Raw genomic sequence first — 27,675 nt, forward strand, 5'->3', positions numbered from 1 at the left:
CCCATACCCAATGCTACATATCCACACAAAGCCTCCGTCTCCTACTCTATTTTGTTTTTTTGTAATAAAGAACATCAATCTGTGACAACATACATGCAGAACACTTTCAAGATTTTCAGAACAAAGTTTTGAATGTCGTGGATCTTTCATTTTTACTCCCTGTGACTCCAGTACAACACGAACAAACTGCAATTAAGTCTGGAATGTACACAGCAGCCATACAGGTTACCATAACAGATAAATGAATAATAGGTGAAAAAAGTTATTCTGAACTGCATTCTTTCTACTGCAATTTGTGTGAAACAGCTGATGATTTTTCCAGGAACTAACTCTTTTATTCATAACTTCTGTGCTATGCCAATTTATATATCAGCACTTCAATTACCTCATCTAAAAAATGAGAACAACAGGATTGCCTTGAAAGGTTAAGGTATGCCCCAAATAAGAGTATGCAATCAAGATTTCCTTGTACTTTAAAACATGGCAACACGGTGAGTGTTTATCATTACTTGTAGATGACACTGCCAAATATCCAGATTTTTTTAAAACAACAACAAACATATTTGAAAGATTCTGGTGTGAGGGCTCTACATGGAAAAAGCCATAATTTTGTGATATTTCTATTTGCTATTTGCACCAATAGGGTGAAGCAAATTCACTCAACACGATCAATGTATCTTTACATTATTTAGGGTAAATATAGAACTCTCAGATTCCAAATCTATGTCAATTCATTTCAGGTCTCATTTCTTCAGTGTGTTTGTGTTGTTTTATAGTTTGTTCCACAAACACTTTTAGAAAATAACATAATAAAACCATAATCACATGTATAATTTTATGTAACACTGGAACAAAAAAAAAGAAAATGCTCCAGAGTAAATCCCACATTCAGTTTGACTCGTGATCAATTCTTCAATGTTTACATAATACTTTTGAAAAATTTGAACTTTTGTTCCCTGGAGCCAGGAAAATAATAGTGCATTATGAGAATTCTAAATGTGATGATGTGGTAACAAAAAATGTAAAAATGAAATGCAGTTTTACACACTGTGAAAGGATTACATTGCAAATTTGATTTTTTATTTAATGTCAACAAAGTTTTAGTGACTGCCCCTTAGTGCTGAGTATCATAAAACTATCATGCTTGTACGTGTGCATAATATTAAGAGGAGTGACATGATATAAACTCAGGAGTGATATGATCTAAACCACAGCTGAATTGCATAGAACTTTATATGGTAGCAGAAATATGCTCTGTGTTATCCAGTATGGTAACCACTAACTATATGTGGCTATTTCACCCTAGCTATCTAGCTAGTGTAACTGAGAAATTGAAATTTTTACTTTATTTAAATTAATTTTCTGTAACTTCAATGAGCTGTATTTGGCTAGTGGCCACAATATCGAACAGCACAGGTCGAAACTGAGGTAGAAATCATCTTGGCAGCTGTGTGGAGATCAAAGGATAAGAGATGAGCAAATGAGGCTGTTATCACTAGTCAAGTTAGAGATGATGGTGTTTGAGCTTAGGAAGTAAAATAAACCAGGCATAGTGATTATTTGAACATGGAAAGCAAAGGAAGTGAAGAGGTCTTGAAGAAACACCCCTACAGTATGTTTGTAACATGTTCAATTACTCTATATTGGTTTTCAAGTTAAAAATAGTTCTGTCTTGTTTTCTTTTACCCATTTCTATGTAATTATTCAAGTACAACAAATGGATCAGAAATGTTCACATAAATATTAGCGAAAGATGACTAAATATTTCTAGAAATGCATGGAATCCGGAAGTTCTGGTGGCTATTTGAGATTCATCTCTTGTGTGTGCTTCTCTATGATGGGAGGTTAGGAGTTGTGAGGATAAACTCTCTTACACCAAAGCCCTCATGATGACCTTGATCCTCACTGCTTACCCCCAGGACACAAGAAGCCCAATCGATTTCTATGAATGTCCACAGGTCCACATTGACCCAGCAATGCCAGGGGCAATCTACAAGTGAAGAGAAACTTTCCCCTCCCTGAAATGATATCTTTTTGGAGCTGTTGATCGTGCCTGTCATACTTCCCTCCATAGGAAAGAGAGTCAAGGTTGACAAATGCTAATAGGTAACAGAAGAGACAACAGAATGATGAAGTATAAAAAAAGCATCTTACAATGTAACAGTCCAGACCATAGGACCAGATCCAGTACTCATATTTAATAATATATTTAATGCATTTATTGAATCTTTCCTAATTTTTGACCTTTCTGCTAATCCCTGTATATTAATTTTTCATTTAATCTTCCTATAATCTAGTGGAGTAGCCCATTATAGACTTTCTTGTCTCTCAATGTTTATAGTTGTAAAATGGGGATAACATGCATTTCCTCTGTCATAAAGTTAGTAGCAGAAACATGTATAATATCTTGACCATAGTATCTGTCACATAATAAACTCTTATTAAATGTTGGAAAGTTATGAGGATGGTGATATTTGATTATGTAAGTGGTTTCCATTTTGATAAAAATTGTTTACAATATAGAAAAAAACATATTTGAGGAAAGCATGCACACCAAAATTAATTTTAAAAGTAGTGTATAACTATGTCAAAATAGGTTATATAAAATGTCATAAATGAGTATATAATTTGAAATTTTAATTGGATATTAAGGTTCATTGACCAAATAATAAGGAGTTTTGGTAAATACTGGGAACGAACTGTTAAGCAAGACATGGTCTATTAACTCTTTTTTCCCCCCCAAAGACAAGGTCTCACAAGGTCTCCCTCTGTCACCTAGGCTGGAGTTCAGTGGCACGATCCCAGCTCACTGCCAACTTCACTTCCCAGGATCAAGTGATCCTCTTGCCTCAGCCTCCCGGGTAGCTGAGATTACAGGTATGCACCACCACGCCCGGCTATTTCTTTGTATGTTTTATAGATGGGGGTTTCACCATGTTGCCTAGGCTGGTGGTCTCTCAACCTTAAAACTAGAGATGCATTTATATTCAAATGATGTGCTTATTTATACACTATAATAATAGGATAAACACACCATTCCAGTGTTCTGCCAGATGTAATTCATTCTGGGGACAAAAATATTTTTTACCAAAAATGCTCATTCCTAAACGCAATGTCTACCCACACGGTCTCACCCGGTCTTGTACAATTAAACAAATGCAAAATGCAAGATCATGTATTTGATGTCCAATAAATGTTAGCCAGAAATGTGTCCTCTTTTGCCATTAAACAGACAATTCTCTTCACTACAGTCTACACCCTGCTCCTCTTCCACACTTGTTCTGTCCAATCTCAGACCCTTGGCTTTGGAAGGGCATTTAGGTCTTTTCCTGTGCTTTGTACCACTAAATATATTTTCCATGACTTCGACCCTTTAAGGACTTTCATAAATTGTATTCTCATTTACTATGAAGGTGTGAACCTCAGTAGATCATCCCAAACTTGATTTGTCCCCTATTGCCTGTTTCAAAGGCACTTCAGCTAGACTCGTCCCATTCCCCAGCAAGCAGACTTCATACTCATGGGGTAGAGCTAATAAACATTTGACAAATGAATGAAAATAGAAGCTCTCCATTTCCACCGTGCTCTCTTCTTAAAATATGCAATATTACGTTTTCCTCTGCAACATTAAGTCAAATCTGATTGTCCTTTATCAAAAGCAAAGTTGTATAATACATCATGTCAAACCAGAATGTAGAAATATAAGGGAAAATAAAGGTTTAGTTAAAATGACTCCCATAAATATTTGAATATCAGATAAGGATGTCAATCTCCCTTTGTCATGATGCAAAATAGAGGATTTATTTTGCCTTATGAGTATAATAATGTTAGATATCATGGCTCAGCCTACACAAGCATCTTTGTTTCTCTCAGAATATAAGCATTATTATTAAGTTTTTTTCCCTAGAGAATACAGAGGCTTCACCAATCAGAAAAAAAAAAGCTGATTTTAAACCCTAGATCAGGTTTCTTTTTTTGTTTCTCTCTCAAGATTCTTGTGCAATCTCTGCCACCTTAGATCACTAGTTTTAAAATATTTTACAAATACTTGTAATTTGATAATTATTTATAACTAATAGCCAGGTCTAGTATACCACACTGATAATATTTCAGGCAACTTAACTTGCCACTGTGAGGTTTGCATCTCAAAATGTGTAACAAATATATATATTTATCTAAGGGAAGACACTGTAGGTTGAGAAGTGTGCCCTGTTCTATCCAATATGGTAACCACTGTGGATTTGGGAGCTGGACAGCTAGCGGTGTGAATTCAGTAAAATTACTTCATTACTACTGAGTTTCAGTGTGCGTATCCATTATAGACATGAAGAACTGCTGTGCAGATTGCCCTTCAAAGGTGGATGCCAGAGATGTGAGGGGCGTGGTCAGGAGACAGCCTCCAGCTACCCACTACTTAGGGTCCATCTCAGTTTAAGAAAATTCCCACTCCAGAGGTTTTCTGAAGACTAAGCAAACAGAGATATAAAGGCCCTATCACTTTGACATGACGTAGTACTCCTCTGATGGGCAACACTGATTCCAAAGGAAACTACTAGTTTGGGCCAAGGTTTGGCTTGGATTGAGTTGCAGTTTGATTTCACTGTCTGTCCATCATGCTCTTGCTCCTTTCCTTTCATAGGTGGCAATCCCTAACAAATGGCTTTCATTTCAGACTCCATCTACTTTCAAACCTATAACATATTTGTTTAATGGGAATAAGAATATGTGTAATTCAGGGAGTTAATGCTACAAAGTGTAAATGTAAATGAAATATATGCAGAAAGCACTGTATTAAAATGCTAAATATGCATGAATAAAGACACATAAAATATTTTTCATATCCTTTGCTGAAAACGTAGTGTCATACAGAAGAATGCATATTCAAGTTTGATGTACAAACTACAAATCTATTCTAAGTCAGTTTCTTGTTCTTGCTTCTTCATCCATTTTGGTAGAGAAATGCTACTGTAATCAAAGAATGTGTGAAGAGATTACAGTGAAGAGACTAGGGTTTGGCTAAGGCAGTCAACAGCCTCAATTCCAAACCCCTGTATTATAGCCATCACTGAGATCAGAAGAAGAAAATGAACAGGTAAAAAAAAAATAGAGATTTATAATAAAACCATGAAGGAAACAAATTCCTCACTCTAAGCAGGGAAACATCACAGTATTCGTCAGGGTACCCACTGCATCCTGCATTATTGGTTATGAAAATTTCCTCAAAAGCTAGGCTGAGGAAGCCAGCTTTTTCTGGCAGATTCAACATGGGTGCATGCTGTCATGGGCCCCATGAGTACTAAGATTCCAAGGGCTCTAAGGCAATGATGGCAATGACAATTCTCATTGCAGGTAGCTGGATCCTAATACAAAAAAGTTATTTGACTACTAACATTCTTTAAATTATTTTGAGAAGTTTATTTTAGGGAGCTTTGAGACAGAGTAAAATCCTGGAATGATATGGGAGCTGACTGTTCAACTTACTGATGGAAATTCAAACTTCCAACAGTCTTGTGTAGGGGGTGACAAAGTTTTTTGTAAAGAACGTATTTTAGGTTTTGCAGTCCATAGTGTTTCCAGCACAACAATTTCAACTCTGCAGTTGTAGGCATAAAAGGATGATGGCGGCTGTGTTCCAATAAGACTTTACTAGACCAGGCGCAGTGGCTAATGCCTGTAATCCTAACACTTTGGGAGGCCAAGGCGGGCAGATCACCTGAGGTCAGGAGTTCAAGACCAGCTTGACCAACATGGAGAAACCCCCGTCTCTACTAAAAATACAAAATTAGCCGGGCATGGTGGCCCATGCCTGTAATCCCAGGTACTCGGGAAGCTGAGGCAGGAGAATCGCTTGAACCCGGAAGGTGGAGGTTGCGGTGAGCCAAGATCGAGCCATTGCACTCCAGCCTGCGCAACAAGAGCAAAACTCCATCTCAAAAAAAAAAAAAAAAAGACTTTACTAAAAACAAACAAACAAACAAAAAAAGTAACAGGCCGTATTTGGCCCACAGGCTGACCCCTGGCCTAGTGTAATGGAGTCAAAGTATTTACTAACGTCATGGGTTTCTGTCCCTCTAGTAAGCTCTTTAGAAAGAAAAAAAGGTGACTTTCCCTTATGTTCTCACTCCTAAGTGGGAGTTGAACAATGAGAACACATGAACACAGGGAGGACATCACATACCTGTGCCCGTCAAAGGGTCAGGGGCAAGGGGAGGGAGAGCATTAGGACAAATACCTAATGCATATGGGGCTTAAAACCTAGATGACAGGTTGATGGGTGCAGCAAACCACCATGGCACAAGTATACCTATGTAACAAACCTGCACGTTCTGCACATGTATCCCAGAACTTAAAGCAAAATTTAAAAAGAAAAGAAAAAAGGTGAAATTTATATAGTCATAGACAACACAGTCTATTGGCAGAAAGCATCATGATATTTTCATTGCTCAGTGCACTGGAATTTAGAGGACAGATCAGGACAGGAACCTGACTGCCCTCTTTTACATCAGCATGGTTCTCAGCATACTTTAGATGCTATGCAGAGCAAAACACAAGGTTCCAAAATCAAAGATGCTACTTACATTCTCCCCTTAGAGGGTGCAATGCACCTTAGCAACTCACCTGTGAAGTCCTATAGCAAAGACCGTGGAATTCAAAGTGACCCGGTCACCCTATCTTTAGTCCCAGTAGTGATTATTAGAGCTCCATTAGGGATTCGCTGCCCTTGGAGAAAGACTGTGTATCTATTTTTCAAATTTAAACGGCATAAATGCACTTTTATATCATAAAAAATGTTTTGGTAAACATTGGTTTGAGGCCTCTGTATGGAAAATTTATAGGAAGATACAATTGTGAGCCAACTGCAAGTGAAGATGCTATTTAGAGCCACACATAATGAAATAAACCCCTTAGTTATGAATCAGTTATTATATTTCACTGAACTCCAACTGTTTCTTTCTCACTGCTTAATTTCATTCTAGCTTTTGTTATTATGCCTAAAGAAACCATTTTAACATTTTCTCGCATGCACTTTGAGTATCAAAAATTCCATCTACAAGTTTTCAGCTTTTTGCCTCTAATTGCTCCACTGGTTGCTCTAACTGCTTTAATAAATAATATTATCTGAGTTCTGCCAGTTCCAGAATTCTAAGGTCCCTGCATCACATATTATTTATTATTCCTCTAAGGAAAAGAAGGAGCCTTTTTCTACCCAAATAATTTCTTTATAGTCAGAGAGGAGAGAGAGAGAGAGAGAAAGACAGGAAATGAAGGGAGAATAAAAATGTGAGAAAACAATAAATAAAATCTACCTTCAAATTACTACAAGGTTCTCTACAGGGTGAGATATTTTCACTTTAACATTATTGGCATCCTTGGATATCTATGAACTTCTATTCAAAATTCATTAGGAAAGGTTTTCCTCCATGTGACCTTAAAGCTCTACAATTTGATTTTGTTTACCATTTTCAGAGAGCATGTATAAAAGACTAGTTAGATAAGGCTGAGAGCAGTAGCTCACACCTGTAATCCAAGAACTTTGGGAGGCCGAGGCGGGCGAGTCAGAAGGTTAGGAGTTTGAGACCAGCCTGGCCAACATAGTGAAACCCCATCTCTGTTAAAAATACAAAAAATTAGCCGGGTATGGTGGTGCATGCCTGTGTTCCCAGCTACTCAGGAGGCTGAGGCAGAAGAATTGCTTGAACCCAAGAGGCTGAGGTTGCAGTGAGCCGAGATTGTGCCACTGTACTCCAGCCTGGGTGACAGAGTGAGACTCTGTCTCAAAAAAACAAAAAAGAAGACTAGTTAGATAACTGTGAAGGGCTTTGGTTTTTCTGGGGATATTCAGCCAACCTCTGTATTATAGGCTCACAAAGACAGATATTGTGCCTTTCTAGAAATTTCTTGACAAAATGTAGGTTCAGCTGACAATAATTGGACAAAATGTCAGTCAAAATATATATGAATGAATAAATGAATTAATGTGAATGAATGAATGAGTTTCTGAATATGTGACTTAATGAATTAATTACCATTAGTTGAATTCGCAGGTATAGTGAGTTTTTCGAAACAGTGTTGGACGATGTGCTGTTTTCAAATTGGGGACAATCAAATTTTTATTTGGCCATGAGAGTGCAATAATTAAATGAAACAAGTTTTAATTATTTAAAAATACTAGGTTCTTATACGCTGTTGGTGGGAATGCAAAATGGTGGAGCTGTTATGGAAAACAGTATGGAGGTTCCTCAAAAACTTAAAAACAGAATCACTATATGATTCAGAAATCTCACTTCTGAGTATTTATCCCAAAGAATTGAAATCAAGATATTAAAAAGATATTAGCACTCCTATGTTCACAGTATTTACAATAGCCAAAATGGGAAAACAACCTAAACGTTCATTGATGAATGGATAAAGAAAATGTGGTATAGAGAGACATTGAAACACTATTCAATGTGTTTCTCCTTTAAAAACAAGGAGATCCTGCAATACGCAACATGAATGAATGTTAAGGACATTCTACTAAGAGATATAATCCAGTCACAAAAGGACAAATACTGCATGATTCCGCTTTTATGAGGTATCCAAAATAGTTAAATCCAAAGAATCAGAGAGGATTGCGGTTGCCAGGGACTGGGGAAAAAGAAAATGGGGCATTGCTAATCAACAGGCATAAAGTTTTAGCTATGCAAAATGAATAAGTTCTAAAGATGTGCTGTACAAGTTGCACCTATTGTTAATAATACTATATTGTGCACTTATAAATCTTATAAGATAGTGGATCTCTTATTAAGTGCTCTTTACACACACAAACACACCACAAACACACACACACACACAAACATGCTCCTTACCGAAATTGAGAGTTATTGCAAGACTGAGGGAATCAATCAATACACCATCTACTATCTAAATTAATTCCAAGTTTTCTACAGTATGAAATATTTTCACTTTAGCATCCTTAGATATCATGAATCTAAAGACTGCTTTCAGGAGAATTGCTGATGAACAGCCACCCTGGTAACTCAGGTGAATTATAAAAATGCCAGAATACCAGTAGGAAAAAAAAAAATGCAATGCTTCTGTGTTGAGTGGGTATTTATATTCAAGAGAGGAATTAGGACAACACAGCACTGTGGCCACAATGATCTTCTGTTGACCTCCTACTCTGCCTGCTGAATGGCCATCATTTCCACTTTTAACTTAAGCAGCTCATGCAGCCTTATTCGAGGTGAATGCTTGGGTAACAATAGAAAGTGATTTCCTTAGAAAGAATCACATACCATCTCAAAGCCATGGTGACCCCCAATACACACTCGAAATAAGTTTATGAAAGGAAAAAAAAATGGGCCACAGCAGATTTACATGAAAGAACTGACTTATTTCTAATATCTGTTCTGGGCTAGGAATGTTTACCTTAAATATAAATAATTTGCTGCATATAACAACTTTTCAGAGTGTCTGTCACGAAGTATGGGCTCAATAAACACCACTGTCATCATCGTATTCCACTTTCAAGAATCCATAATCTAGAAGAGCGTGCATAGGTATAGTGGCCAATGATAAGCAGAAACTTGGATTTAACCTCTCGTCCTGCGTTTACGTGCTATATCACTAAGTACAGGAAGCTTATCCTTTTTAAGTTTCCTTCTTTATAAAACTGAAATCATACTAAGTATTTCTTGGTGTCATTTGTAAGAATTACGTGAGATAATACATAATAGGAGCTTAGTATGGTGTCGGATTCATCAAATAAAAATAACATTGTTTTCTCCTTTACCTTGCCCATCACAATCTGGTTCACAGCCAATAATAACAAACCCATACCAGGTGGCTAGGCAGATGAGCAAAGATCACAGCATTTATACTCTGGTTAATTCCACAGATTTGGTTTATTTTTCTTCTTTCCTGATATTCAGTGAGGTCATTTAGAGAATGAATAGTCAATTATTTCCATTATAATTGGTCCTACTCAGTCATCCTAAAGCTTATAGGCCCAGTTGACGAGTTACAGAGATCACAAGGAAAAGAAAGGACTGGGGATAGGCATGGCACCATCATAAGACCCAAGTGCACACCCCAGTTCCACTTCTAACTATTTGTGTGGTGCTGGGCAAGTTAGTTCTTTAATCCTCAGGTTTCACATCTCTTAAATGGGTATAACCGAGACAGCCAAATGCCTAAGCTGATAAAAGGCCCTTGGAGAACCTCCCGCCTGCCCCACAAGTGTTTACATCAGATGCTCTTGTGCAGATGAGGGAACTGGCCCAGGGCTGTGTCTGAGCATGTCTACATGCGCACTGGGGGAACAGGGTGGAGCCACGGGCAGGGGGAAAAGCCTGGTCCCCAGTTCCGTGTCCTAGCCGGGAGGATTCAATCTGTGAGGTGGGGAGCCTGTTAGCATGACTCTTATCTTGCTTTGCTGTTTTTTTTTTCCCTTTTTGCCCAATAAAATCCTGTCCTACTCACCCTTGAATGTGTCTGCGTACCTAAATTTTCCTTGTTATGTGATAAGAACCCAGCTTTAGCTGCAACATAATGACCCCACATATATATACTAGAAGTGTTAGAGAATGAAACAATTATATGTTGCACAGGTCCTGATATATACCAAGCACTCACTAGTAACAACATCCGTAGCAGTAGCAGGAGAAAATAAGACTAAATGAGATCAATTAGACTATTTAGCATATAGCTATCAAAGAAAAAACACACAATTCTGCACACAGCCACCTAAATGAATCTCTACTAAAATAAGTTTTAGGTTCTTAATTTGCATTTAAGATGTGAAATTGATGGTGGCTTACCTTTTATTAACTGGTAACACTACTAGCTACCACATATTTTATTCAATATTGTCACTTAATCATCTCATTAACACTGCGAGAAAGATGATATTATCCCATACGGAGGAGAAAACTGAATCTCAGAGAATTCCAGAGACTAGTTCTCCGACTGGGAAGTAGTAGTGATATGATTTCAACCTTAGTCTCCCTAAATTCAAAATATGTCATATTTTAAATAATTTACAGAACTCGATTTTACATTAGTGAAAGACATAGTATTGCAGAAAGTAGCAAGGAACTAATTAATGTTCCTGCAAGTGAGAGGGTAAGATTACGGATTTTTCTCTATGTCACTTTTCATTTTCCCCCGGAAAGGAAGATACAGACAAATACATACAGATAGAGATATAGTAGTAGGTATAAGAAGTCAAAAATACATGATATTTCTAGCTTGACAATGTGCTCTAAAAAGAAATTGAACCGCGTGAGAAGCCAACCAACCAACAGATAACTGTATGTTTTAGCATGGCAGATGCTGGGATAAATGCCTATTTCTTGCTGGATAGCAAATTAAACATTATCCTAAAAGATGGATACATTCTTATCAGTGTATAAAATACAACGGTCCTAAAGAGAAAATAATGCATAGCTATGTGTTACCCAGTAATTCCCTGAATATCCATATCCTCTGGTTCTGTCTAAAAAGGTTAAATGGCTCTAAATCTGTCTGCTAGACTCATAAGGAACTATGCATTGCTCTGGCTAGTCAGGAAATTTAATTTTCTTCTGAAATTAACCAATTGTGCATAGAGAGAGGGAAGCTGCTCTCCATGATCCAACTGGGGTGGAGGTGGGGGCAGAGGACTGTAGAAGTGCAGAACAGATGTTGAAAAATATGGTTTGTGATTCTTAAGTTCTCATCCCATGGAGCCAAGCCAGGTTTAATCAAAAATGTGTGGGCTCCCCCTTCTGAATGACACGTCAAAGGCTGCTGTAAATACTTTGAAACAGCATTCGTCCCTTCTTTGGGTAGAACCATAGATGCTGAGGAACTAGCACTTGCCTGACATCTATCAGAAGCACAGATATGCCTGTGTCATCAAATAGTGCTTTATCTGTCCATCTCTTCCTGGTAAAAACAGTCTCAAATCCCCTTTAGCTTTCCTGAAAATGAAATGCTTCTAAGCTGGATAGTTATTTCTAAACAGCCTCAAGCTTCCTCTACACAAACTTTCCTGCCAGTAACAGTAATAAAAGTAGCAATAGCAATAATAATAACTAGCAACTACAATGAGAATCTTCGCTTAATTCCCTGTGAACTGGAATTAGTATCAGTAAATCTCCGTTTTTACATCAGTAAAATAAATAGATTATAAAATGTGCAACCATATGTGGACAACTATGAACCTGGATTTATAGCTAGTTCTGCCAATAAGATGCTACTTTTACCAGGGCATGAAAGTTCCTCAAGCCTCATCTCTAGATGATTAAGATCGTGTCTCTGCACAGCCAGTCCATTCCCACTGGTACCATGTAGTCCACGTTGGGAGCTTATATTATTGTGCTGATATCTGAACCCTTATTTTCCCTAAGGACCCTTGGCTTGGCAGACTCCGGAGCCCTTACATGCTCCTGGCTGACAAGAGTAGAAACCTTGTCAAATCAAGCACAAAAACCGGTCCTCTGATTGGTGTCTCAGTTGAACCAATCTCATTTCCTCCCTTCACATTCTGTCTCCTGCTTGGAGATGTAAAGGATGTGGCAACTACTCCTTTTTGAGTTCCTTTCAGAGGAAATTGAGAAACACAGGAACAGGGCAGATTCATCCACTCAACAAATATCATTGTCCCCATTAATGTCAGCATTCCAGCATAAAGCCATTGCATAATTTCACTATATTTTCCGGAAATTAATGCCAATGTAAATTTTTTTTTGGATATTCCTCCCATTGCATTCAACATTGGCCCATTAATAGATATAATTTTCTTAGCCAAATACCCTTATTTTTTGCGTATGTCTATAGTTTGTGAAATTTCTTTAGAACTGAGAATGGCCAATGGACCATTTCTCAAATCCCCAGGTAGTTTCATCTTCTTAGAGGTTAGACTCTTCTGCAGGAAGAGTCTTCTTTGCATACATATTGGCTGTAGTCTTATTTGTTATTCTGAATTTAAAAATGATTTGTACTTAAAAACAAAAAGTGCTCTTCTGGGTCTGTAAATAATTTTTGTATGAATTCAACTTATTTGGGGTGCTGACTGTTCTGCAAGGTTTTAATCTCAGCCTCATAGTCTCAGCACCCTTGTGAGTAACAGGAATTTAATACATTTTTTAAAAAATCGAATAAATAAACCTACAGATAACTCACTTTACCAGGGTTTCCCCAAATGAAGTAATTGGAAGCAGGTCTGCCCTAGTTATTTGTGACTTGTAAATTGAAAGGGTTTGGTATGAGCTGACATCAAACTCAGAAATCAGCTGGACAATTCTTTAAAATTGTATTCCTCCATCTACTTCTTACTCTCTATCTCCTTGATTTTGCAACAAATATTTGGAAGACAATATGTGAAATCCACACTCAAAACACATCATTAGCCAACACTTCACCCTTGGAGACCAGCATAGAAGTTATAGATTTTCAGTGTGCTTTCGGGAGAAAGCTATTTAGCTGGAGAACCTGTACTGTCATTTAGGTGACTGGAAAAAGAAAAAAGATGTGTACAGTACAACAGAAAAAAAAATCGAATGCAGCTTCATTTCTAAAAAAGACAGAAAAGCTTTAATAAAGAATTATTTCGCATCCTGGGGAAGAATTTTGAGCAGAAAAACTATAAACAGAGGGTATTTTTGAAATGGCAGAGAAAGATTTTTATCTAGGAGACACCAAACCAGATATGCTGACCTATCAGAAATGTCCAAGAAGTGATAAAAAGATCATTTCAAAGCCAAACACCAAATGCAGAAATAAAATAGGAGCCTCTTAATGCATTGACACTGTGGTCTCGTGCCTCTAAGTTCTAATATATAATTCACCATAACTGTCAAAAGAGACAGAGGACAAACTAGCAATCCTTCCCCAAAGCTAAACAAACAAACAAAAAAAGCACTAACAAACAAAAACATAAAAATAACAAGATCCACCCAAATGTATTGCAAACATTTGCAACTTTGCATTTCATAGAGCTCTCTAAGAGCTGGAATAGCTGTATTCATCTTATTGTTCCTGGCTCTGGGCTCTATGTAGCACTTAGTAGGCACACGTGTGCGTGTACACACCACACACACACACACACACAGTATGTGCCAACCAACATTATTTGGTCATGTGAGCATAGTCCCAAGGACAGCCCCACAGAAGGTACATGCAAAGGCATTTTTCACTGATCTGCTTGTCATTTGCAGTAGCCAGTATTCCTTTTAAAAGAAAAATACCTTATAGGACTGGAAGTGATATCAGGGTCACGAGCAGTCACTTGCCCAATCACGGAGTTTAGAGCAGCATTTTCATGAACTTCAAGTAGGTAAGTCGGTGAAGAGAAGACCGGAGGCTCATCAGCATCTTCCACCACGATTTTGACTGTCGCCGTGTCTTTAAAGGGCCCCCTGCCACTGAAACGTGGGTCAATATGGACATTGGCTGCCTCTACCTTTAGCGTATAGGATTTTTTGGTCTCAAAGTCCAGAGGCTGTTAAGAAATGACAAAGATAAATGCTTCTCACTAATGACCACAGCAGCAAGAACAAATGAGTATAATGCTGATGGATGAAAGTTACGTGCATTTAAACCCATTTGTGAGCCTTAATGGGATCACTCTCCAGTCCCCCAGATTCAACCTGTAAATTTTATGGGCATTTATTTATATCTGTTTATTATATAAGCTCAGTGAATCTAATCTCCTATTGTTTTGTTTTGTTTTGCTTTGCTCATTTCACTTGGAATTCACAAAATATTCACAGTCATGAATTGTGCCATCAAAATTTCACTTCAGAGTCATAATAAAATTTTACTAGTGACAGCATGCCCTGCATACTAATCAGCCACTTAATCGGGCCTCTGCTGGTGGGAGATAAGGCGACATCGAACACAATCTCTATCTGGGAAGAATATTTTATCTTTTCTGCAACAGAGTGTGAAATGTAAAGAACTAGAAATAATCATTGTTTAGTCCAAGGAGACATTATAAAGCATAATTTAGCACTAATCCCCACAAAGAGTATTTTTTGATTTCACTTTAAAGCATTGCTACTCTACTGATCATGTGGTTAAAATGAGGTTTATTATTTTTTAGGACATTCTTAGAGACTCTCTATTATGAATTTATGCTATGAGGCAGGTGGGCATGTAAAGAAATATGTACACCGATACATATGTATGTACTTGTGTTTATATTTAGAAGAAGAGTATAAATAGATAACTGAATCTAATTGTGCCCCCACAAACCACTTAAAAGCAATTTGAAATTACCTCATTGCACCATTACTGACAATATTTCTGACATACTAATACTTCATTCCCTAAAACTCTGAGAGACTTTGGTCAATGACCTAGGTAAGTAAAGCTAGGTAAAAAGAATTCGCCTTCAGTAAGCCAGAAGCCCACATGCATTAGCACCTTTATAGCCCAATTTTTGGCAACTCATAATACTTCAGATTTCAAGAATGCAAGTCTGTCGAGGTTCAAAGAGACAGTATATATCTGCATTACAAATTTCTCATAAGAAATAGAACTTTAAATAGGCAATGAAGATTTTTAAAAATAAACTAGAAGACAAACTGGCACCAGTGAACTCTTTCAGAATTCCAGTACAAGCTTAATTATATATTCTTATTTCAAACTATTGTGTTGGTTTTTACATTTAAATTCTGATCTAATGGGACTTGGCTCCTTTTTTTTTTTTCAATATTTTCTAGTAAACCAGGCAGGCACTCACTTTACTATCTATTCTAAAATTACTAGGCACATGCATCCATGAATAGATCATGCAACATCAGCATATTCACAATTTGCCAATCACCTTTACTGTAACAATTTTGCAATTTCAAATTCTTCGCAAACATCGTTAAGTATAACAGATTATGTTCTGCTTAATTCCAGCTCAAGATAACAACAATGAACCCAGACACATTCTGGTGTCCCAAGAATTTTATTGGACAAAAAAGAGGGCCTATAAATTGTAGAAATACAACTCCTTTGCACTGTTCTCTAGGGTAAGATACACATTTTACTTGGTGTCAAGGTGTATAGTATATGCTTCCAAGTTTATGAATAACAGCAAATAAAAATAAAGTAAATGGCTAATTGTTTCAGTTTACAACAGCACTTTATGGCAAAAAAAATGGGAATAATAACAATAAAAATGACATTCAGAATCATTAGTCAAGGAAAATGTGGCTCTGGGTTATTCAATAATTGACTCAAATATTGTACTCTACTTTATTTCAAACATGGCTTTTTAAATGTTTTGTAGTTCTTAATGCTAAACTCAACCAGGATTTTGGTAGAAAGATAGCATTGCTCAACAGAGAGTTAAAATAAATGTAGACATCTTTTTCAAAATTGATTTTTAAAAATATGTTTTATAAAAAAGAATATCCAGAAAACTTTAGGTCTCCAGTGTTAAGATCTCTTCAGTGGAGGCGATTTTTAGAGCAAGACCATTGGAAATATGTCTCGTGTAACATGATGGAGATTCAGATATGACCTTACAGTCATATCTACATAATGCTGATGAAGAAAGTGAAAAAAATTATTGACTCCCAATAGTGTGGTCCACCAACTACCTTATTTGAGAACAAGCTAATCCATTTAAAAACTAGTTTGATCTACTTGATGACAAAGGTTTGAAGAACAATATTGAAGAAAATAATCAGGATGAGGATCAAAGAGTATTTTCCTTGCAAGTGTTTTGTGACTATAAAGAATGAACTATGTTCTACACATTTCTTATGAGTGTAGGTATTATGATGAGAACTATAAATGGAAAATGCTGTACAGAATTGTTTACATCTACCATAAAAACAAGAGATTGCTAACAAAAGCAGCCTCAAATTTTCCTACATTATTTGTACTTGTTATGGAGATCTTTCTTTTTTCAATGGTACCTCCCTATCCAGAAGCAAGGGAACGATGAGATTCATTTCCCATAATGCTCAAACCTCTGAGCCATAGTTTGGAGTATACAATGGTTGCAGGGTTGGCCCTGTCCTTCAGGCACTAGAGAAAGCCAGGATAACTGAACCTGAATGTTCTGCCTGTTTGGTTTTGTTTTTTTTTTGTTTTTGTTTTTTTTTAGTTTCCATGAATGTACAGCCTTCAATAAGGACTTGGGAAGCTTCAGTGTATTTGGGGAAGATATTTCAGGAAGCAAGAGTTCAAACATGTGGAGAGTTATATACAGAAAGACCAAAAGCCACTGAACTTGTCACCTCTGTGGGCAACTGAGGCCTGTTCTTACTGAGAATCCTTTTACAATCTTAAACAATATGACTCAGAATAGTTTCTTCAAACAATAGTAACTGTCCACCAATTTTTCTCCCCCTTTGGTTGAGGGCTGCCTTCACAGGGTATTGACTTCCCCACATAATTGAAGTGCCCTGTACAAGAAGTCAGTAAATTCCTGTGGTTATGGGTAATAGGTAAGTTGGAGGACAAGCACTATTATGGTAGCTGCTTACTAGACCTTTAGCAGAAACGTGAAGGGGGCCCAAGAGATAAGAGTTGCCAAAAGGACTGTACTAGTTATCTTGTCTTACTGCTCAAAGCTAAACACCTACCAGCTGTGCAATTCTGCCAGGAACTCCACACAAGTCCCTCAACTTTAAAACTCAAGTTTCAACAAGATATTTTGAAGATGAACAAAAGCTCCCTTAGCTTACTTTTCTTAGCCTTATAATGCCATCCTGGGCCTGGGCATCAGAAGTGATTTCAAAAAGTGCTGTTCCATCTCCATCGATGATATCATATGATGACTGTGCATTTTCACCAATATCCTGATCATTGGCCTTCACCCTTCCTATTGCAGTGCCAAGAACCACATCTTCCGGTACTGAGAAGTGATACAGGCCTTTAAAAAGAGGAGAAACAATGAGAGTCACACAAATTCCAACCATTCATTCACTCATATGGCAAATATCTTTTGGGCACCTCCTTTGTTCTGGGCATTCTGATAGATGCTACCAATAAAGTGATAGAAAAGACAGAAATATCCGTTTCCCTTGTGGAATGTTCAGTCTTTTAACTGAATCAGAGAAAAACAGTTCCCAGAAGAAGGCATGATCCCTTTTCAAGGCTCTTCTGAGATATGAAACTTACTCAACCATATGTTTACCAAGTGTATATTTGGAGCAGTTATATCAAGACTATTAGGGAATCTATGTGTATATTATTTCCTTTTTGCTGTATAATCACATTTACTGCCCATGGGGATATTCGTCGTTGCCAACATAAAATATTAAGCTAATTTCAGCACAGAAAGATGCAATGTGTAACACACTGGAAGTCACTTTTGAACTTACCTTTATATTTACAGACTTTTAGACCATTTTTGATAAAATTCAATTACTGAACTTCTGCTGTGCCCTGCAGCAAGCTGTTCAGACACATGAAACACTCCTCTTGTTGCTAAAGTCCTCATTGCTCTAAAGACAAAAATCCTGCCTTCAACACTTCCTAGGCAAAATACAATCAAGTGTATCTTCACTCTTCTGTGGGGGCAATAAAGTGTGTCTAATTAGTGGCATTAGTCCATTTTAACTCAAGTCACTTTAGTTGTTATACTGCTGTCACTCACTTTCACTGGTGTAGAGGAAGCTGTTGGTGTCCCAATCATAACCCCCGGCCATTGCTACTGTAGTGTACACCTGTCTTACATCTAACTGCCACTCCTGCATTTCTTTGCCTGAGGGTTATTTCTGGCCTTTAGAACCTATTTTGCCCACTGAATGTCAGGCCAAAAATGCCAGAAAATTAATGCCTCCCGCAGAAGCAGCCCTCAAAGACTCACAGGAGTTAGTATATAAAATTCTAGGTCTCTCCATTCTGTGGCAGGATAACTTTGAGTTTTTTCTTTTCTTTTCCTTCTTTACAATGGTCCAGAGTTTCTCCAATAAGATAAAGTTCCAGTATTCCAGTAACCCAGTGTAGTAACTGGCTCAAAAACGCACCTTTTTTTTTTTTTTTTGGCTATTTCTCTCTCTCTCTCTCTCTCTCTCTCTCTCTCTCTCTCTCTCTCTCTCCTTTCTCCACTAGCATTTATTGGTCCCATCTCCAAGTTAAACTTACAATCAAATTCTTGTCTCAGGGTCTGTTTCTGGGGAACCCAAACTCAAAAAACCAAAAAGTTTTAGTCTCCTTGCAACCACAACGAGGGAAAATTAAACATTCAATGACCTAAAAACCCAAAAGGAAAAATCAAATCTGGAGAACATTACCTAATTCTCATTCGAGCTCAAATCCACTGAGTCCCTTGGATAAACTAAGGCTCATTATACTCAACATAACAGTAAGGTTTCTTCTAGCACTAACATCCCTTTACTTAACAATGGGATAAAAACATCTCTCTTAGAATCACGAAGTTATAGGACTGGGGATTGAAACATTTTCCAAATAGTTTTGCCACAAGGTAGGCACTGAAAATCCTCACTGCAAGCGAAGTCTCCCAGTTTTCTCATAATTGGTGTAATGATTCCATTTTCCACAAACTGTATATTCCAAGTAAGGTTTGAGATGATCCCTTTCGGTATGCTTATTAAATAAATAAGACAGCAAGGGGCCGCGCCATGCTGCTAGTCCTACATGGGGAGTCTTGGGAAGCCAAGCAAATGGAACATTCTTTTAACCATTCCTATTCTGTGCCTGCTCCTCATCTCTATCAGTGTGATCACAGTTAATAGTTATTATCTCTAAGAAAAGGCACACATTTGAAATTGATCTGCCACTATTTAATTGAATAATCATTTTCTTATAATGAAATATGGCATCTTGCAGTATTCACTGTAATGGCAACTGCAAAGGCAAAAAAAGTGAGGGAAAGAGTAGAAGAAATGGTGTTCTCCATTTCAATAATTTTGTTTAAAAGGGTTGCATTGTTGTCTGATTTATGAATTGCCAGATGTAAAAATTCTAAAATTCTTAATGAAAATGCATCTCCTCTATCCTTTCTAGCTTGGAATTTCTTCAGATAAATCATCAAAGATACCTCAAATGTGTCATTTTCAAGCTCCATACACATTTCTCTCTTTGTCACTCTCTCCCTGTCTCTCCCCACCCCACCTTCCCTCCTTTAACTCTTTAAAAAACAGATTTCCTATGGTGTTTTCTATACCAACAAATAGCACCAGCATGCATCTAATCTTTCATGTTAGAAATATTATCATCTAGCTTCCTCAACTGAAAATGCAATCTTTCCTTAGACTTTTATCTTCTGTAACTCAACTATGCATCACACTCATACACTTTTCTCTGCATCCAACACAACTACCCTTGCTTGCCAGGGCTACCATCACCTTTTATGTGAATGATTGCAAATAACTCTTTAACTGGCTGCAAAGCAGGAAAAAACATTGAAGGAAAGCCAGATTTAATTTCTTTCCAATTTCGCTGGAACCACAGCCTATCACTCAAGCTGCAATTTAAAATCTTTAAATGGCCTCCTAATGATCTTAGGATAAAGGTCCTCGTAGGTCCTCGTACTTAAAATGGCTTTTGAATCCAAGTATGGCTAATTTCAGTCTAATCTAACTCTCCAGACTCTTGCTGCAGCACTTTCCCCTGGCACTCTCCGCTCCAGCTGCAGTGAAATTATTTCCATTCCCATACATGGCTGTACACCATCCTTCCACAGAGCTTCTTTTGTTTTATTATTGACTATATTTAAGGTGTACACTGTTATGTTTTGATAAAAGAAACCACTGCCTTGGAAAGATGTCTGCACTTTCATGTTCATTCCAGGATTCTTCAGAATAGCAAAGAAATGGACATCACCCAAGTATCCACTGACAGATGAATGGCTAAAGAAGTTGTGGTGTATATTTATACAATGAAATATTATTCAGCCTTTAAAAAGGAGATCCTGTCATTTGCAACAACATGAATGAACCTAGAGGATATTATGTTAAGTGAAATAAGCCAGATCAAAGGAAAAAAGCCCTGCCTGATCTTACTTATATGTGGCATCTTAAAAATAATAATAATAATAATAATAAGTATGTAGACACAGGGCTTTTAAACATCCTTTTTAGCTGCACTATTCATCCTCCCTCCCATGGCTTCACCTTGTTCCAACTAATTGTTTTCACTTTTTCATGTCTCAATTCAAGAGTCCCCATGTCAGAAAGGCCTTATCAAATCATGTCTCTGTCATATTACTTGAATAAATGCTTAGAAGAAAGTGTTCGATGAGAGTAAAGAAAGTTGCCAAATAATTATTGTCTCCCTGATTCTTTCATGTTGGCTGCCTAGAATGCATGCTGTTGAAATTTCCAAGGCAGAGTATGGCTTTAGCAGGGAAGAGTGGAGTCTCACTGATGTCCTCCCAGTTGCAGGAAGAAGGAGTGTACATTTTGCAGCAAGCCTACTGCATATTTGTCTTCCCTACCTCGGGTACTAGAGATTTGATTTCCTTTCTAAAACAAATGGGGCTAATAATAGAGCAATATCTGAGCTTCATTTGCATCACCCTCTCAAGCTTTCATAAAGAGAAATAGCAGGCAAAAGAGAAAGGAGTGCATAACTTGCAGTCAGACATACTGGTTCTAATTCTTACTTACTATACACTTGATATTTGGAAATGGTATCAACTGTTTTGTAATCTGTAAAATGGGAATAAGTTTAGTACCAAAATCATGCCATACCTGGCACATAATAAGCCACTCAATAGTTGCTGTCAGGTTTTTAAATATCACTAAAAATTATAATATAAATTCAAATGGAAACATCATACCAAGATTCTCATCCAGTGCAGGAAATTAACTTACTCTGTGCAAATTTTGGAGGATTGTCATTAACATCAGTAAGAGTCACTGTAAGTGTCGTGGTCCCAGACAGGCCACCAGAGTGTCCACCCATATCTTTGGCTTGGATAACAACCAGGTACTCCTCCTTGGCTTCTCTGTCCATGTTGGGAAGGGCAGTTTTTATAATAGCTGAGGGGGAAAATGGAAGAATGACTTTCAGTCAGAGAGCTAATTCAAAAATGAAAGTGTTAATCTCACACATGCACACACACACACAAGCATACACCAAGTCCCTAGTCAGATAATTTTCTGTGTTCTTCTGACATTTGATTTGTGTGTGCCTGTTATATCAATGAGAAAGACTGTGGTCATAGACATTTACAGATAATTTGCAAAAATATATTTTATAATGTATAAAAAGAACTTGCAAAAATATATATTAGAAAGTAAACTGAATGGCATCCCTTGCCTACCAAATTATAATGTATATCATAACACAGTCTCGTCCACCCCAGAAAACCCTGGGAGTGAAAGAATGCTCGAATTTATCACAGATCTCAATTCCCCCACAGGAGGAGTAAATACACACGTAGCTTAAAGGCTCTGAGGTCAAAGATAAATTATTCTGAAGTTCACAGACACATTAGAGAGATGAAATAAATAAATGTGTCATTAGAATCAACTCAGATGAATAAAATACCAATCAGAATTAATACAGTCAAGTGTCTTAAGTTCTAATCTACTGTTCAGCTATATTTATATTTTAATTGTTTAGATACATCTTCTCTTTGTAAAAATAGCAAATAGTTTAGAAAAATAGGAAGATATAGGAAAAGGTGTATAAAATATAAAATTACACAAAATACGATAAAATTATCACTGCTCAAATCTTAATGTTTTTTCTTCTGATATATATTCAGCGTTTCATGTGGGTTTGTCTGTTTGTTTCACTGGTAATATAATATTCTTGTTAAAGATCCAAAATTTTCTTAGATCCTCCTGAAGTTTATTTTGAAAATCAAAAATCCTTATTTAGCTCTCTCTCTACCTCCACATATTTTTTTCATAGATAACGCTGACATTTTGAGGCGCAAAATTACAAGGCCATGATATGTACATACCCAGAAATGTGTGCATAAACATTTAACCACAGACATGATCATGATGTAGGCAGCATTCTGAGACTTTCTTTTTCTCACAGGAGATGTTTTTGAAAAACTTTTTTGTCACTGCATAGAAGTTCACCTCATTACTTCCTACAGTTGCATAATTTTTCATCGTACAATATACTATACATGGCTAAGGCATTCTCATATTGATAAATATTGCAGTTATTTCATATTTTCCCATGTCAAACAACTGACAGATATATTAGTATGATAATACTGCATTTTTTTATTTCCTGCATTTTTACTTAACTCTGTCATAAGATGCCCCTTCCCCATATTGCTAAGTGTCCATAATAAAACTTATTTTGACTAGTCCAGAATACTTCTATTGAATTGATGTGTGTTACATTTCTGGTCAAGCTAAAAGGAAAATGTCCAGATTAAAGACAATTTAACCCCTTCACTTCTAACCCAGGGGCACCATACATGTTCAATTCAAATTGAAGCTGAGCCATTGCCTTGGCCACTTCTGAAGTTGTAATTCTTTTTTTTTTTTTAATTCATATGGTTTATTTAAATCATCTGTCTGTAAAAGCACTGCAAGGAGTTCAAGTCCCTAAATCTTTTGAGTAGCAAGTGAGTCCCAAGAGTTACCAGGGAAATACAATGCACCTACGCAGGGAGCAGGCTCTGGGGAGAACTGTGAGTTCTTATACACTTTATTAGACTCTGACATAACTTTAATAATAGGGCTTCCCATTCAGGGAGCACTGAATTAGATAACCTTGCTTATTTGGAAACATTTGTAATACTACGATGATATTTTTCAATGCAATGCTTTGTTTCAGGATTTGATCACATCATAATATAGCTTATAGGTCATACCTATATAGTTAGAAATAAAAACAGAAATAAAAGTAGAAATATATCAACCATTCAGATTTAGATCACTCTGAGGCATGTTTGAGAAGAAAACAAACAGATAAGCAAAAAACAGCAACAAAGATAACAACCTCATTATATTAGCATGTTGAGATACCAAGATAGCTACTCTGCTATGAATACACATTTTCATGACCTAGAATGTTTTCATTATGGCTCAAATTTTCAGTAAAAAAGATTGAAAACATTGTTTTCCTCCTGTGACATTTACATGAATGCTTGTACCACCACATTCTAAGGTCATCACCAATTATGCCATCCACTGGACTTTGGAATTTGACATGGAGCTTCTAACAATCAGAGCAAAATAATGTCGTTCTCCAAGAAAGGCAGCAATTTTTTTCAAGAAAGTTGATGAGGTGAGGTCTACGCATGAGACTTTTCAGGTTACTTGCGTGAAAGAACTCCTGCAACTTCTCCGAGTCAAAAAAGATTGGTATGTATTATTCTCATCATTTCTTTTATATGTTGTGAAAGTGAAAATGTAAAACAAAACAAAACCGTGATGTCTCTCAGGCATTTGGAATTAAAATAGTTTTTTTACTCACTTGGAAATAACACCTTTGGGTTAGTGTCTACGAGTTATATCAGAATATGAGTGAAGCATCACAGTGGAGAATGTTGTTTAGCAAATAGGACAAGAAATGCTCCATGGGACTTCATCAATTGCAAAAGTCTTTTTACCCTCCCCCATTGAGGTAAGCAGCTTCATACTACCTAAGATGCATATACAGTTGACTCTTGAACAACACGGGAGGTTAGGGGCACTGACCCCACGTACAGTTGAAAATCTGTATGTCATTTTTGACTCCTCCAAAACGTAACTGCTAATAACCTACTATTGACCACAAACCTTACTGATAACACAAACAGTTGATTAACATATAAATAGAATAGTGTAAGAGGCTTGTGAAACTGGAACAACTCCATCTTGAATAGGGGTTAGGTAAAATAAGACTGAGACCTTCTGAGCTGCATTCCCAGACAGTTAAGGCATTCTAACTTACAGGATGAGATAGGAAGCCAGAACAAGATACAGATCAAAAAGACCTTGCTGATAAAACAGGTTGCAGTAAAGAAACTGGCCAAAACCCACCAAAACCAAGATAGCGACAAGAGTGACCTCTGGTTGTCCTTACTGCTGCACTCCCACCAGCACCATGACAGTTTACGAATGCCACGGCAACTTCAGAAAGTTACTGTATATGGTCTACAAAAGGGGAGGAATGAATAATCCACCCATTGTTTAGCATATCATCAAGAAATAAGCATAAACATGGGCAACCAGCAGCCCCAGGGCTGCCCCTGTCTATGGAATATCCATTCTTTTATTCCTTTACTTTCTTAATAAACTTGCTTTCACTATTCTACAGACTTGCCCTGACTTCTTTCTTGCACAGCATCCAAGAACCCTCTTTTGAGGTCTGGATTGGGACCTCTTTCCGGTAACAATAGTATCTACACACATTTTATGCATTCATGACATTCATTTTTCTTAATTTTTTTAACATTCTAGGCTACCTGGTTCATCTGTCAATTTTTCCAAATTGTTGAAAATCTCAGAAAAATTTACAAAATATTTATTGAAAAAAATGTACTTGTAAGTGGACTCTCACAGGTTAAACCTGTGTTGTTCAAGGGTCAACCATATATTTTCAAGTTTGATTCCTCTTACCAATGCTGCCCTCATAATTGAAATCAAGCAAGTTTGTATTTTTTATCTTAGTCTTAACCTTACCAACTCTGTGACCATGAATAAATTATTAAACTCATCCAAACTCCATATCCTCTCAATCAGAGATAATAACCAGCTTCTCACTGTGGACATTCCAAGATGATGTGAGATAATTCAGGCAAAGTTCTTGGTACACAGTAGTTACCCAAACACACTGTTCCCCTTCCCCAATGTGACTTTTTAATGCTTATGTTGATGGTGGCTAGAGTACAGAATATTCTACAATTGCTCCCACAAGTCCACTGCCCAGCCCTACCCACCCAGTGTTGGCATGTAAGGATGGCCTTAATAGATTGCCCCAATTAACTCCTTTACTTTCTGGCTTTTTGTTAGGCTCCACCAATATACATTAATCTAGGAGGTTGTGCAACTGGCTCCCCCAAAGACTCCTGCAAAGACTTTATTCCTGTATTTGGCCACTCAGGTTATTATTTAGAGATATCGTTAAAGTAAAATTCTATCTAGTGTCCAATAACTGCCACCTTCCTTTGCTCCTTAAGGTCTAGGAGTCTTGATGGTACTTCTATCACTAGCATCTGGTGCTGCATTCTTCCATGACGGTCTCTCTTAACCAGGCCATACTTTTGTCAATTGTCCCTTTGTTAAATTCTCCTCAATTGCCTCTTTCCTGACAAGATCCCAAAATACACGTTACAAAACTGGGACTCTGTCCAAGTGCCAAACATTTTGCCTGCATGTCACTCCTACACAGACATCTATAGTTCAAAAGTACTTCAGTGTAATAATGTACTGCGGTCCAGGCCTGCTCCTTAAGAAGGCAGGGCAGACTGTTTTCTTACCTGTAAAATGAGAGTAATACCTATTCATTTAAGTGGGTTGCTCAAGATGACCCCACTGGGAAGCTGCACCTCTGAGAATCTTTGCATCTCCTCTTTCCTTCCACAACATTGGGAGTAGGTTTTCTGATCTCTAAGGCGAGTAGGAAGTCTCTCCAAGGTTTCTTTAGAATACACAGCGCAGTTAATTGGCTTCAATTCAAACTGAATAATGAACAGCTCTTGCTTTCCCGAGTCCACTGCCTCTAGTCTCAACCCCATGACTAGCAGAAACTCATTAAAACATCCAAGACAGAATTTTTGGAATGCTTTTTATGCTATTTTGTAGCTGGAAAGGCAGGATAGGGGAAACCACAATTGCCCTGGATCCTCTTATTTTTCATTTTGTGTTGGGCTTATCTACACATATTACTTAACTTTACTATTCCTATTCACAATGTATTTCACTTCCATAGATACTTCAAGATATTGACAAGCTCCAAAAATAGAAAATGAAAATAGCCTTACTATTCCCTTCTACTTCTTTTCTCCTGCTTTGGCTAACATATCTCCCAAGCACTAGTAGTTTCAGGCTGTTTCTTTTATGAAAAGAAATGTGTTTGACGAGAAACTCTGCATCCAATAAAACAAATTAATGAATAAACAAAATTATGGACAAGAGATAACTCCCCTACTTTAAAAATCATTGTTTGGTATGAAATGCCACCTAATACAGAGCACAAAATATAGTAATTAGGGAAGACTGTTTTCAAATTTGAGAAGGATTTAAATTCTCAGATTTGAGAAGTCAGAAGTCAAAAATTTTGAACTGTGAATGCTAAAAAGCGACTTAAATCTTCAATAAAATGGCATTTCTTATCCATTTTCAACTTTTATTCTAAAAGCCAGAGAGAGGATTCTGACTCGCTATTTGCCAGAATAGTTTATTTTGGCAAATTAGTTTAATTTAAAGCAAATTTTGATGGTGCTACGTTAAATAACATCCCGTTGCCCAAGGCATAAATTGTGTCTATCTTATTTCATAAATGGCCAAGCAGCAGTAGTGTCCATGTCCCTAGCATGCTTACAGTCACACATTCTCAACACTCAGCAACACGTTCAGAAGCTCACATAAGTTTAACCTTCCATTACACCGGTGCGGCGACAAGTTAGTGGTCTCAAGTTTAGGAGAAGCCATGTGACAAAATGCTTTCCTCTGAAGCAATTAGTAAAATTCTTGATGTGGATATTTGATAAATAACCTCACAATAAAGAAAACAGCTTAGATCATTTTTTCCAGCATAGAAATTCCAGGATAAGAGTATTGAGTTGATAAAATTTTCTGATCACAACTTTTATTTTTTACTTTTGTAAATTTC

At 37.1% G+C, this 27,675-nt stretch overlaps 1 protein-coding gene across 5 annotated transcripts in view; it reads right to left on the reverse strand.

The window, feature by feature from the left end:
* CDH8 (cadherin 8) overlaps window positions 1–27,675 on the reverse strand; it is a 386,533-nt gene that overhangs the window by 146,929 nt on the left and 211,929 nt on the right. For all 5 annotated transcript variants that reach the window (XM_009430926.5, XM_009430927.5, XM_009430925.5 and 2 more), the window contains 3 exons: window positions 21,756–21,923; window positions 17,658–17,845; window positions 14,214–14,467 (listed from right to left, as the gene is read on the reverse strand). In XM_009430926.5, coding sequence (XP_009429201.2) covers window positions 14,214–14,467; window positions 17,658–17,845; window positions 21,756–21,923 — 610 coding nt within the window. The remainder of the gene's footprint in view (window positions 1–14,213; window positions 14,468–17,657; window positions 17,846–21,755; window positions 21,924–27,675) is intronic.

The sequence above is a fragment of the Pan troglodytes genome, chromosome 18 (assembly GCF_028858775.2).
Source record: "Pan troglodytes isolate AG18354 chromosome 18, NHGRI_mPanTro3-v2.0_pri, whole genome shotgun sequence".
Classification (NCBI taxonomy): Eukaryota; Metazoa; Chordata; class Mammalia; order Primates; family Hominidae; genus Pan; species Pan troglodytes.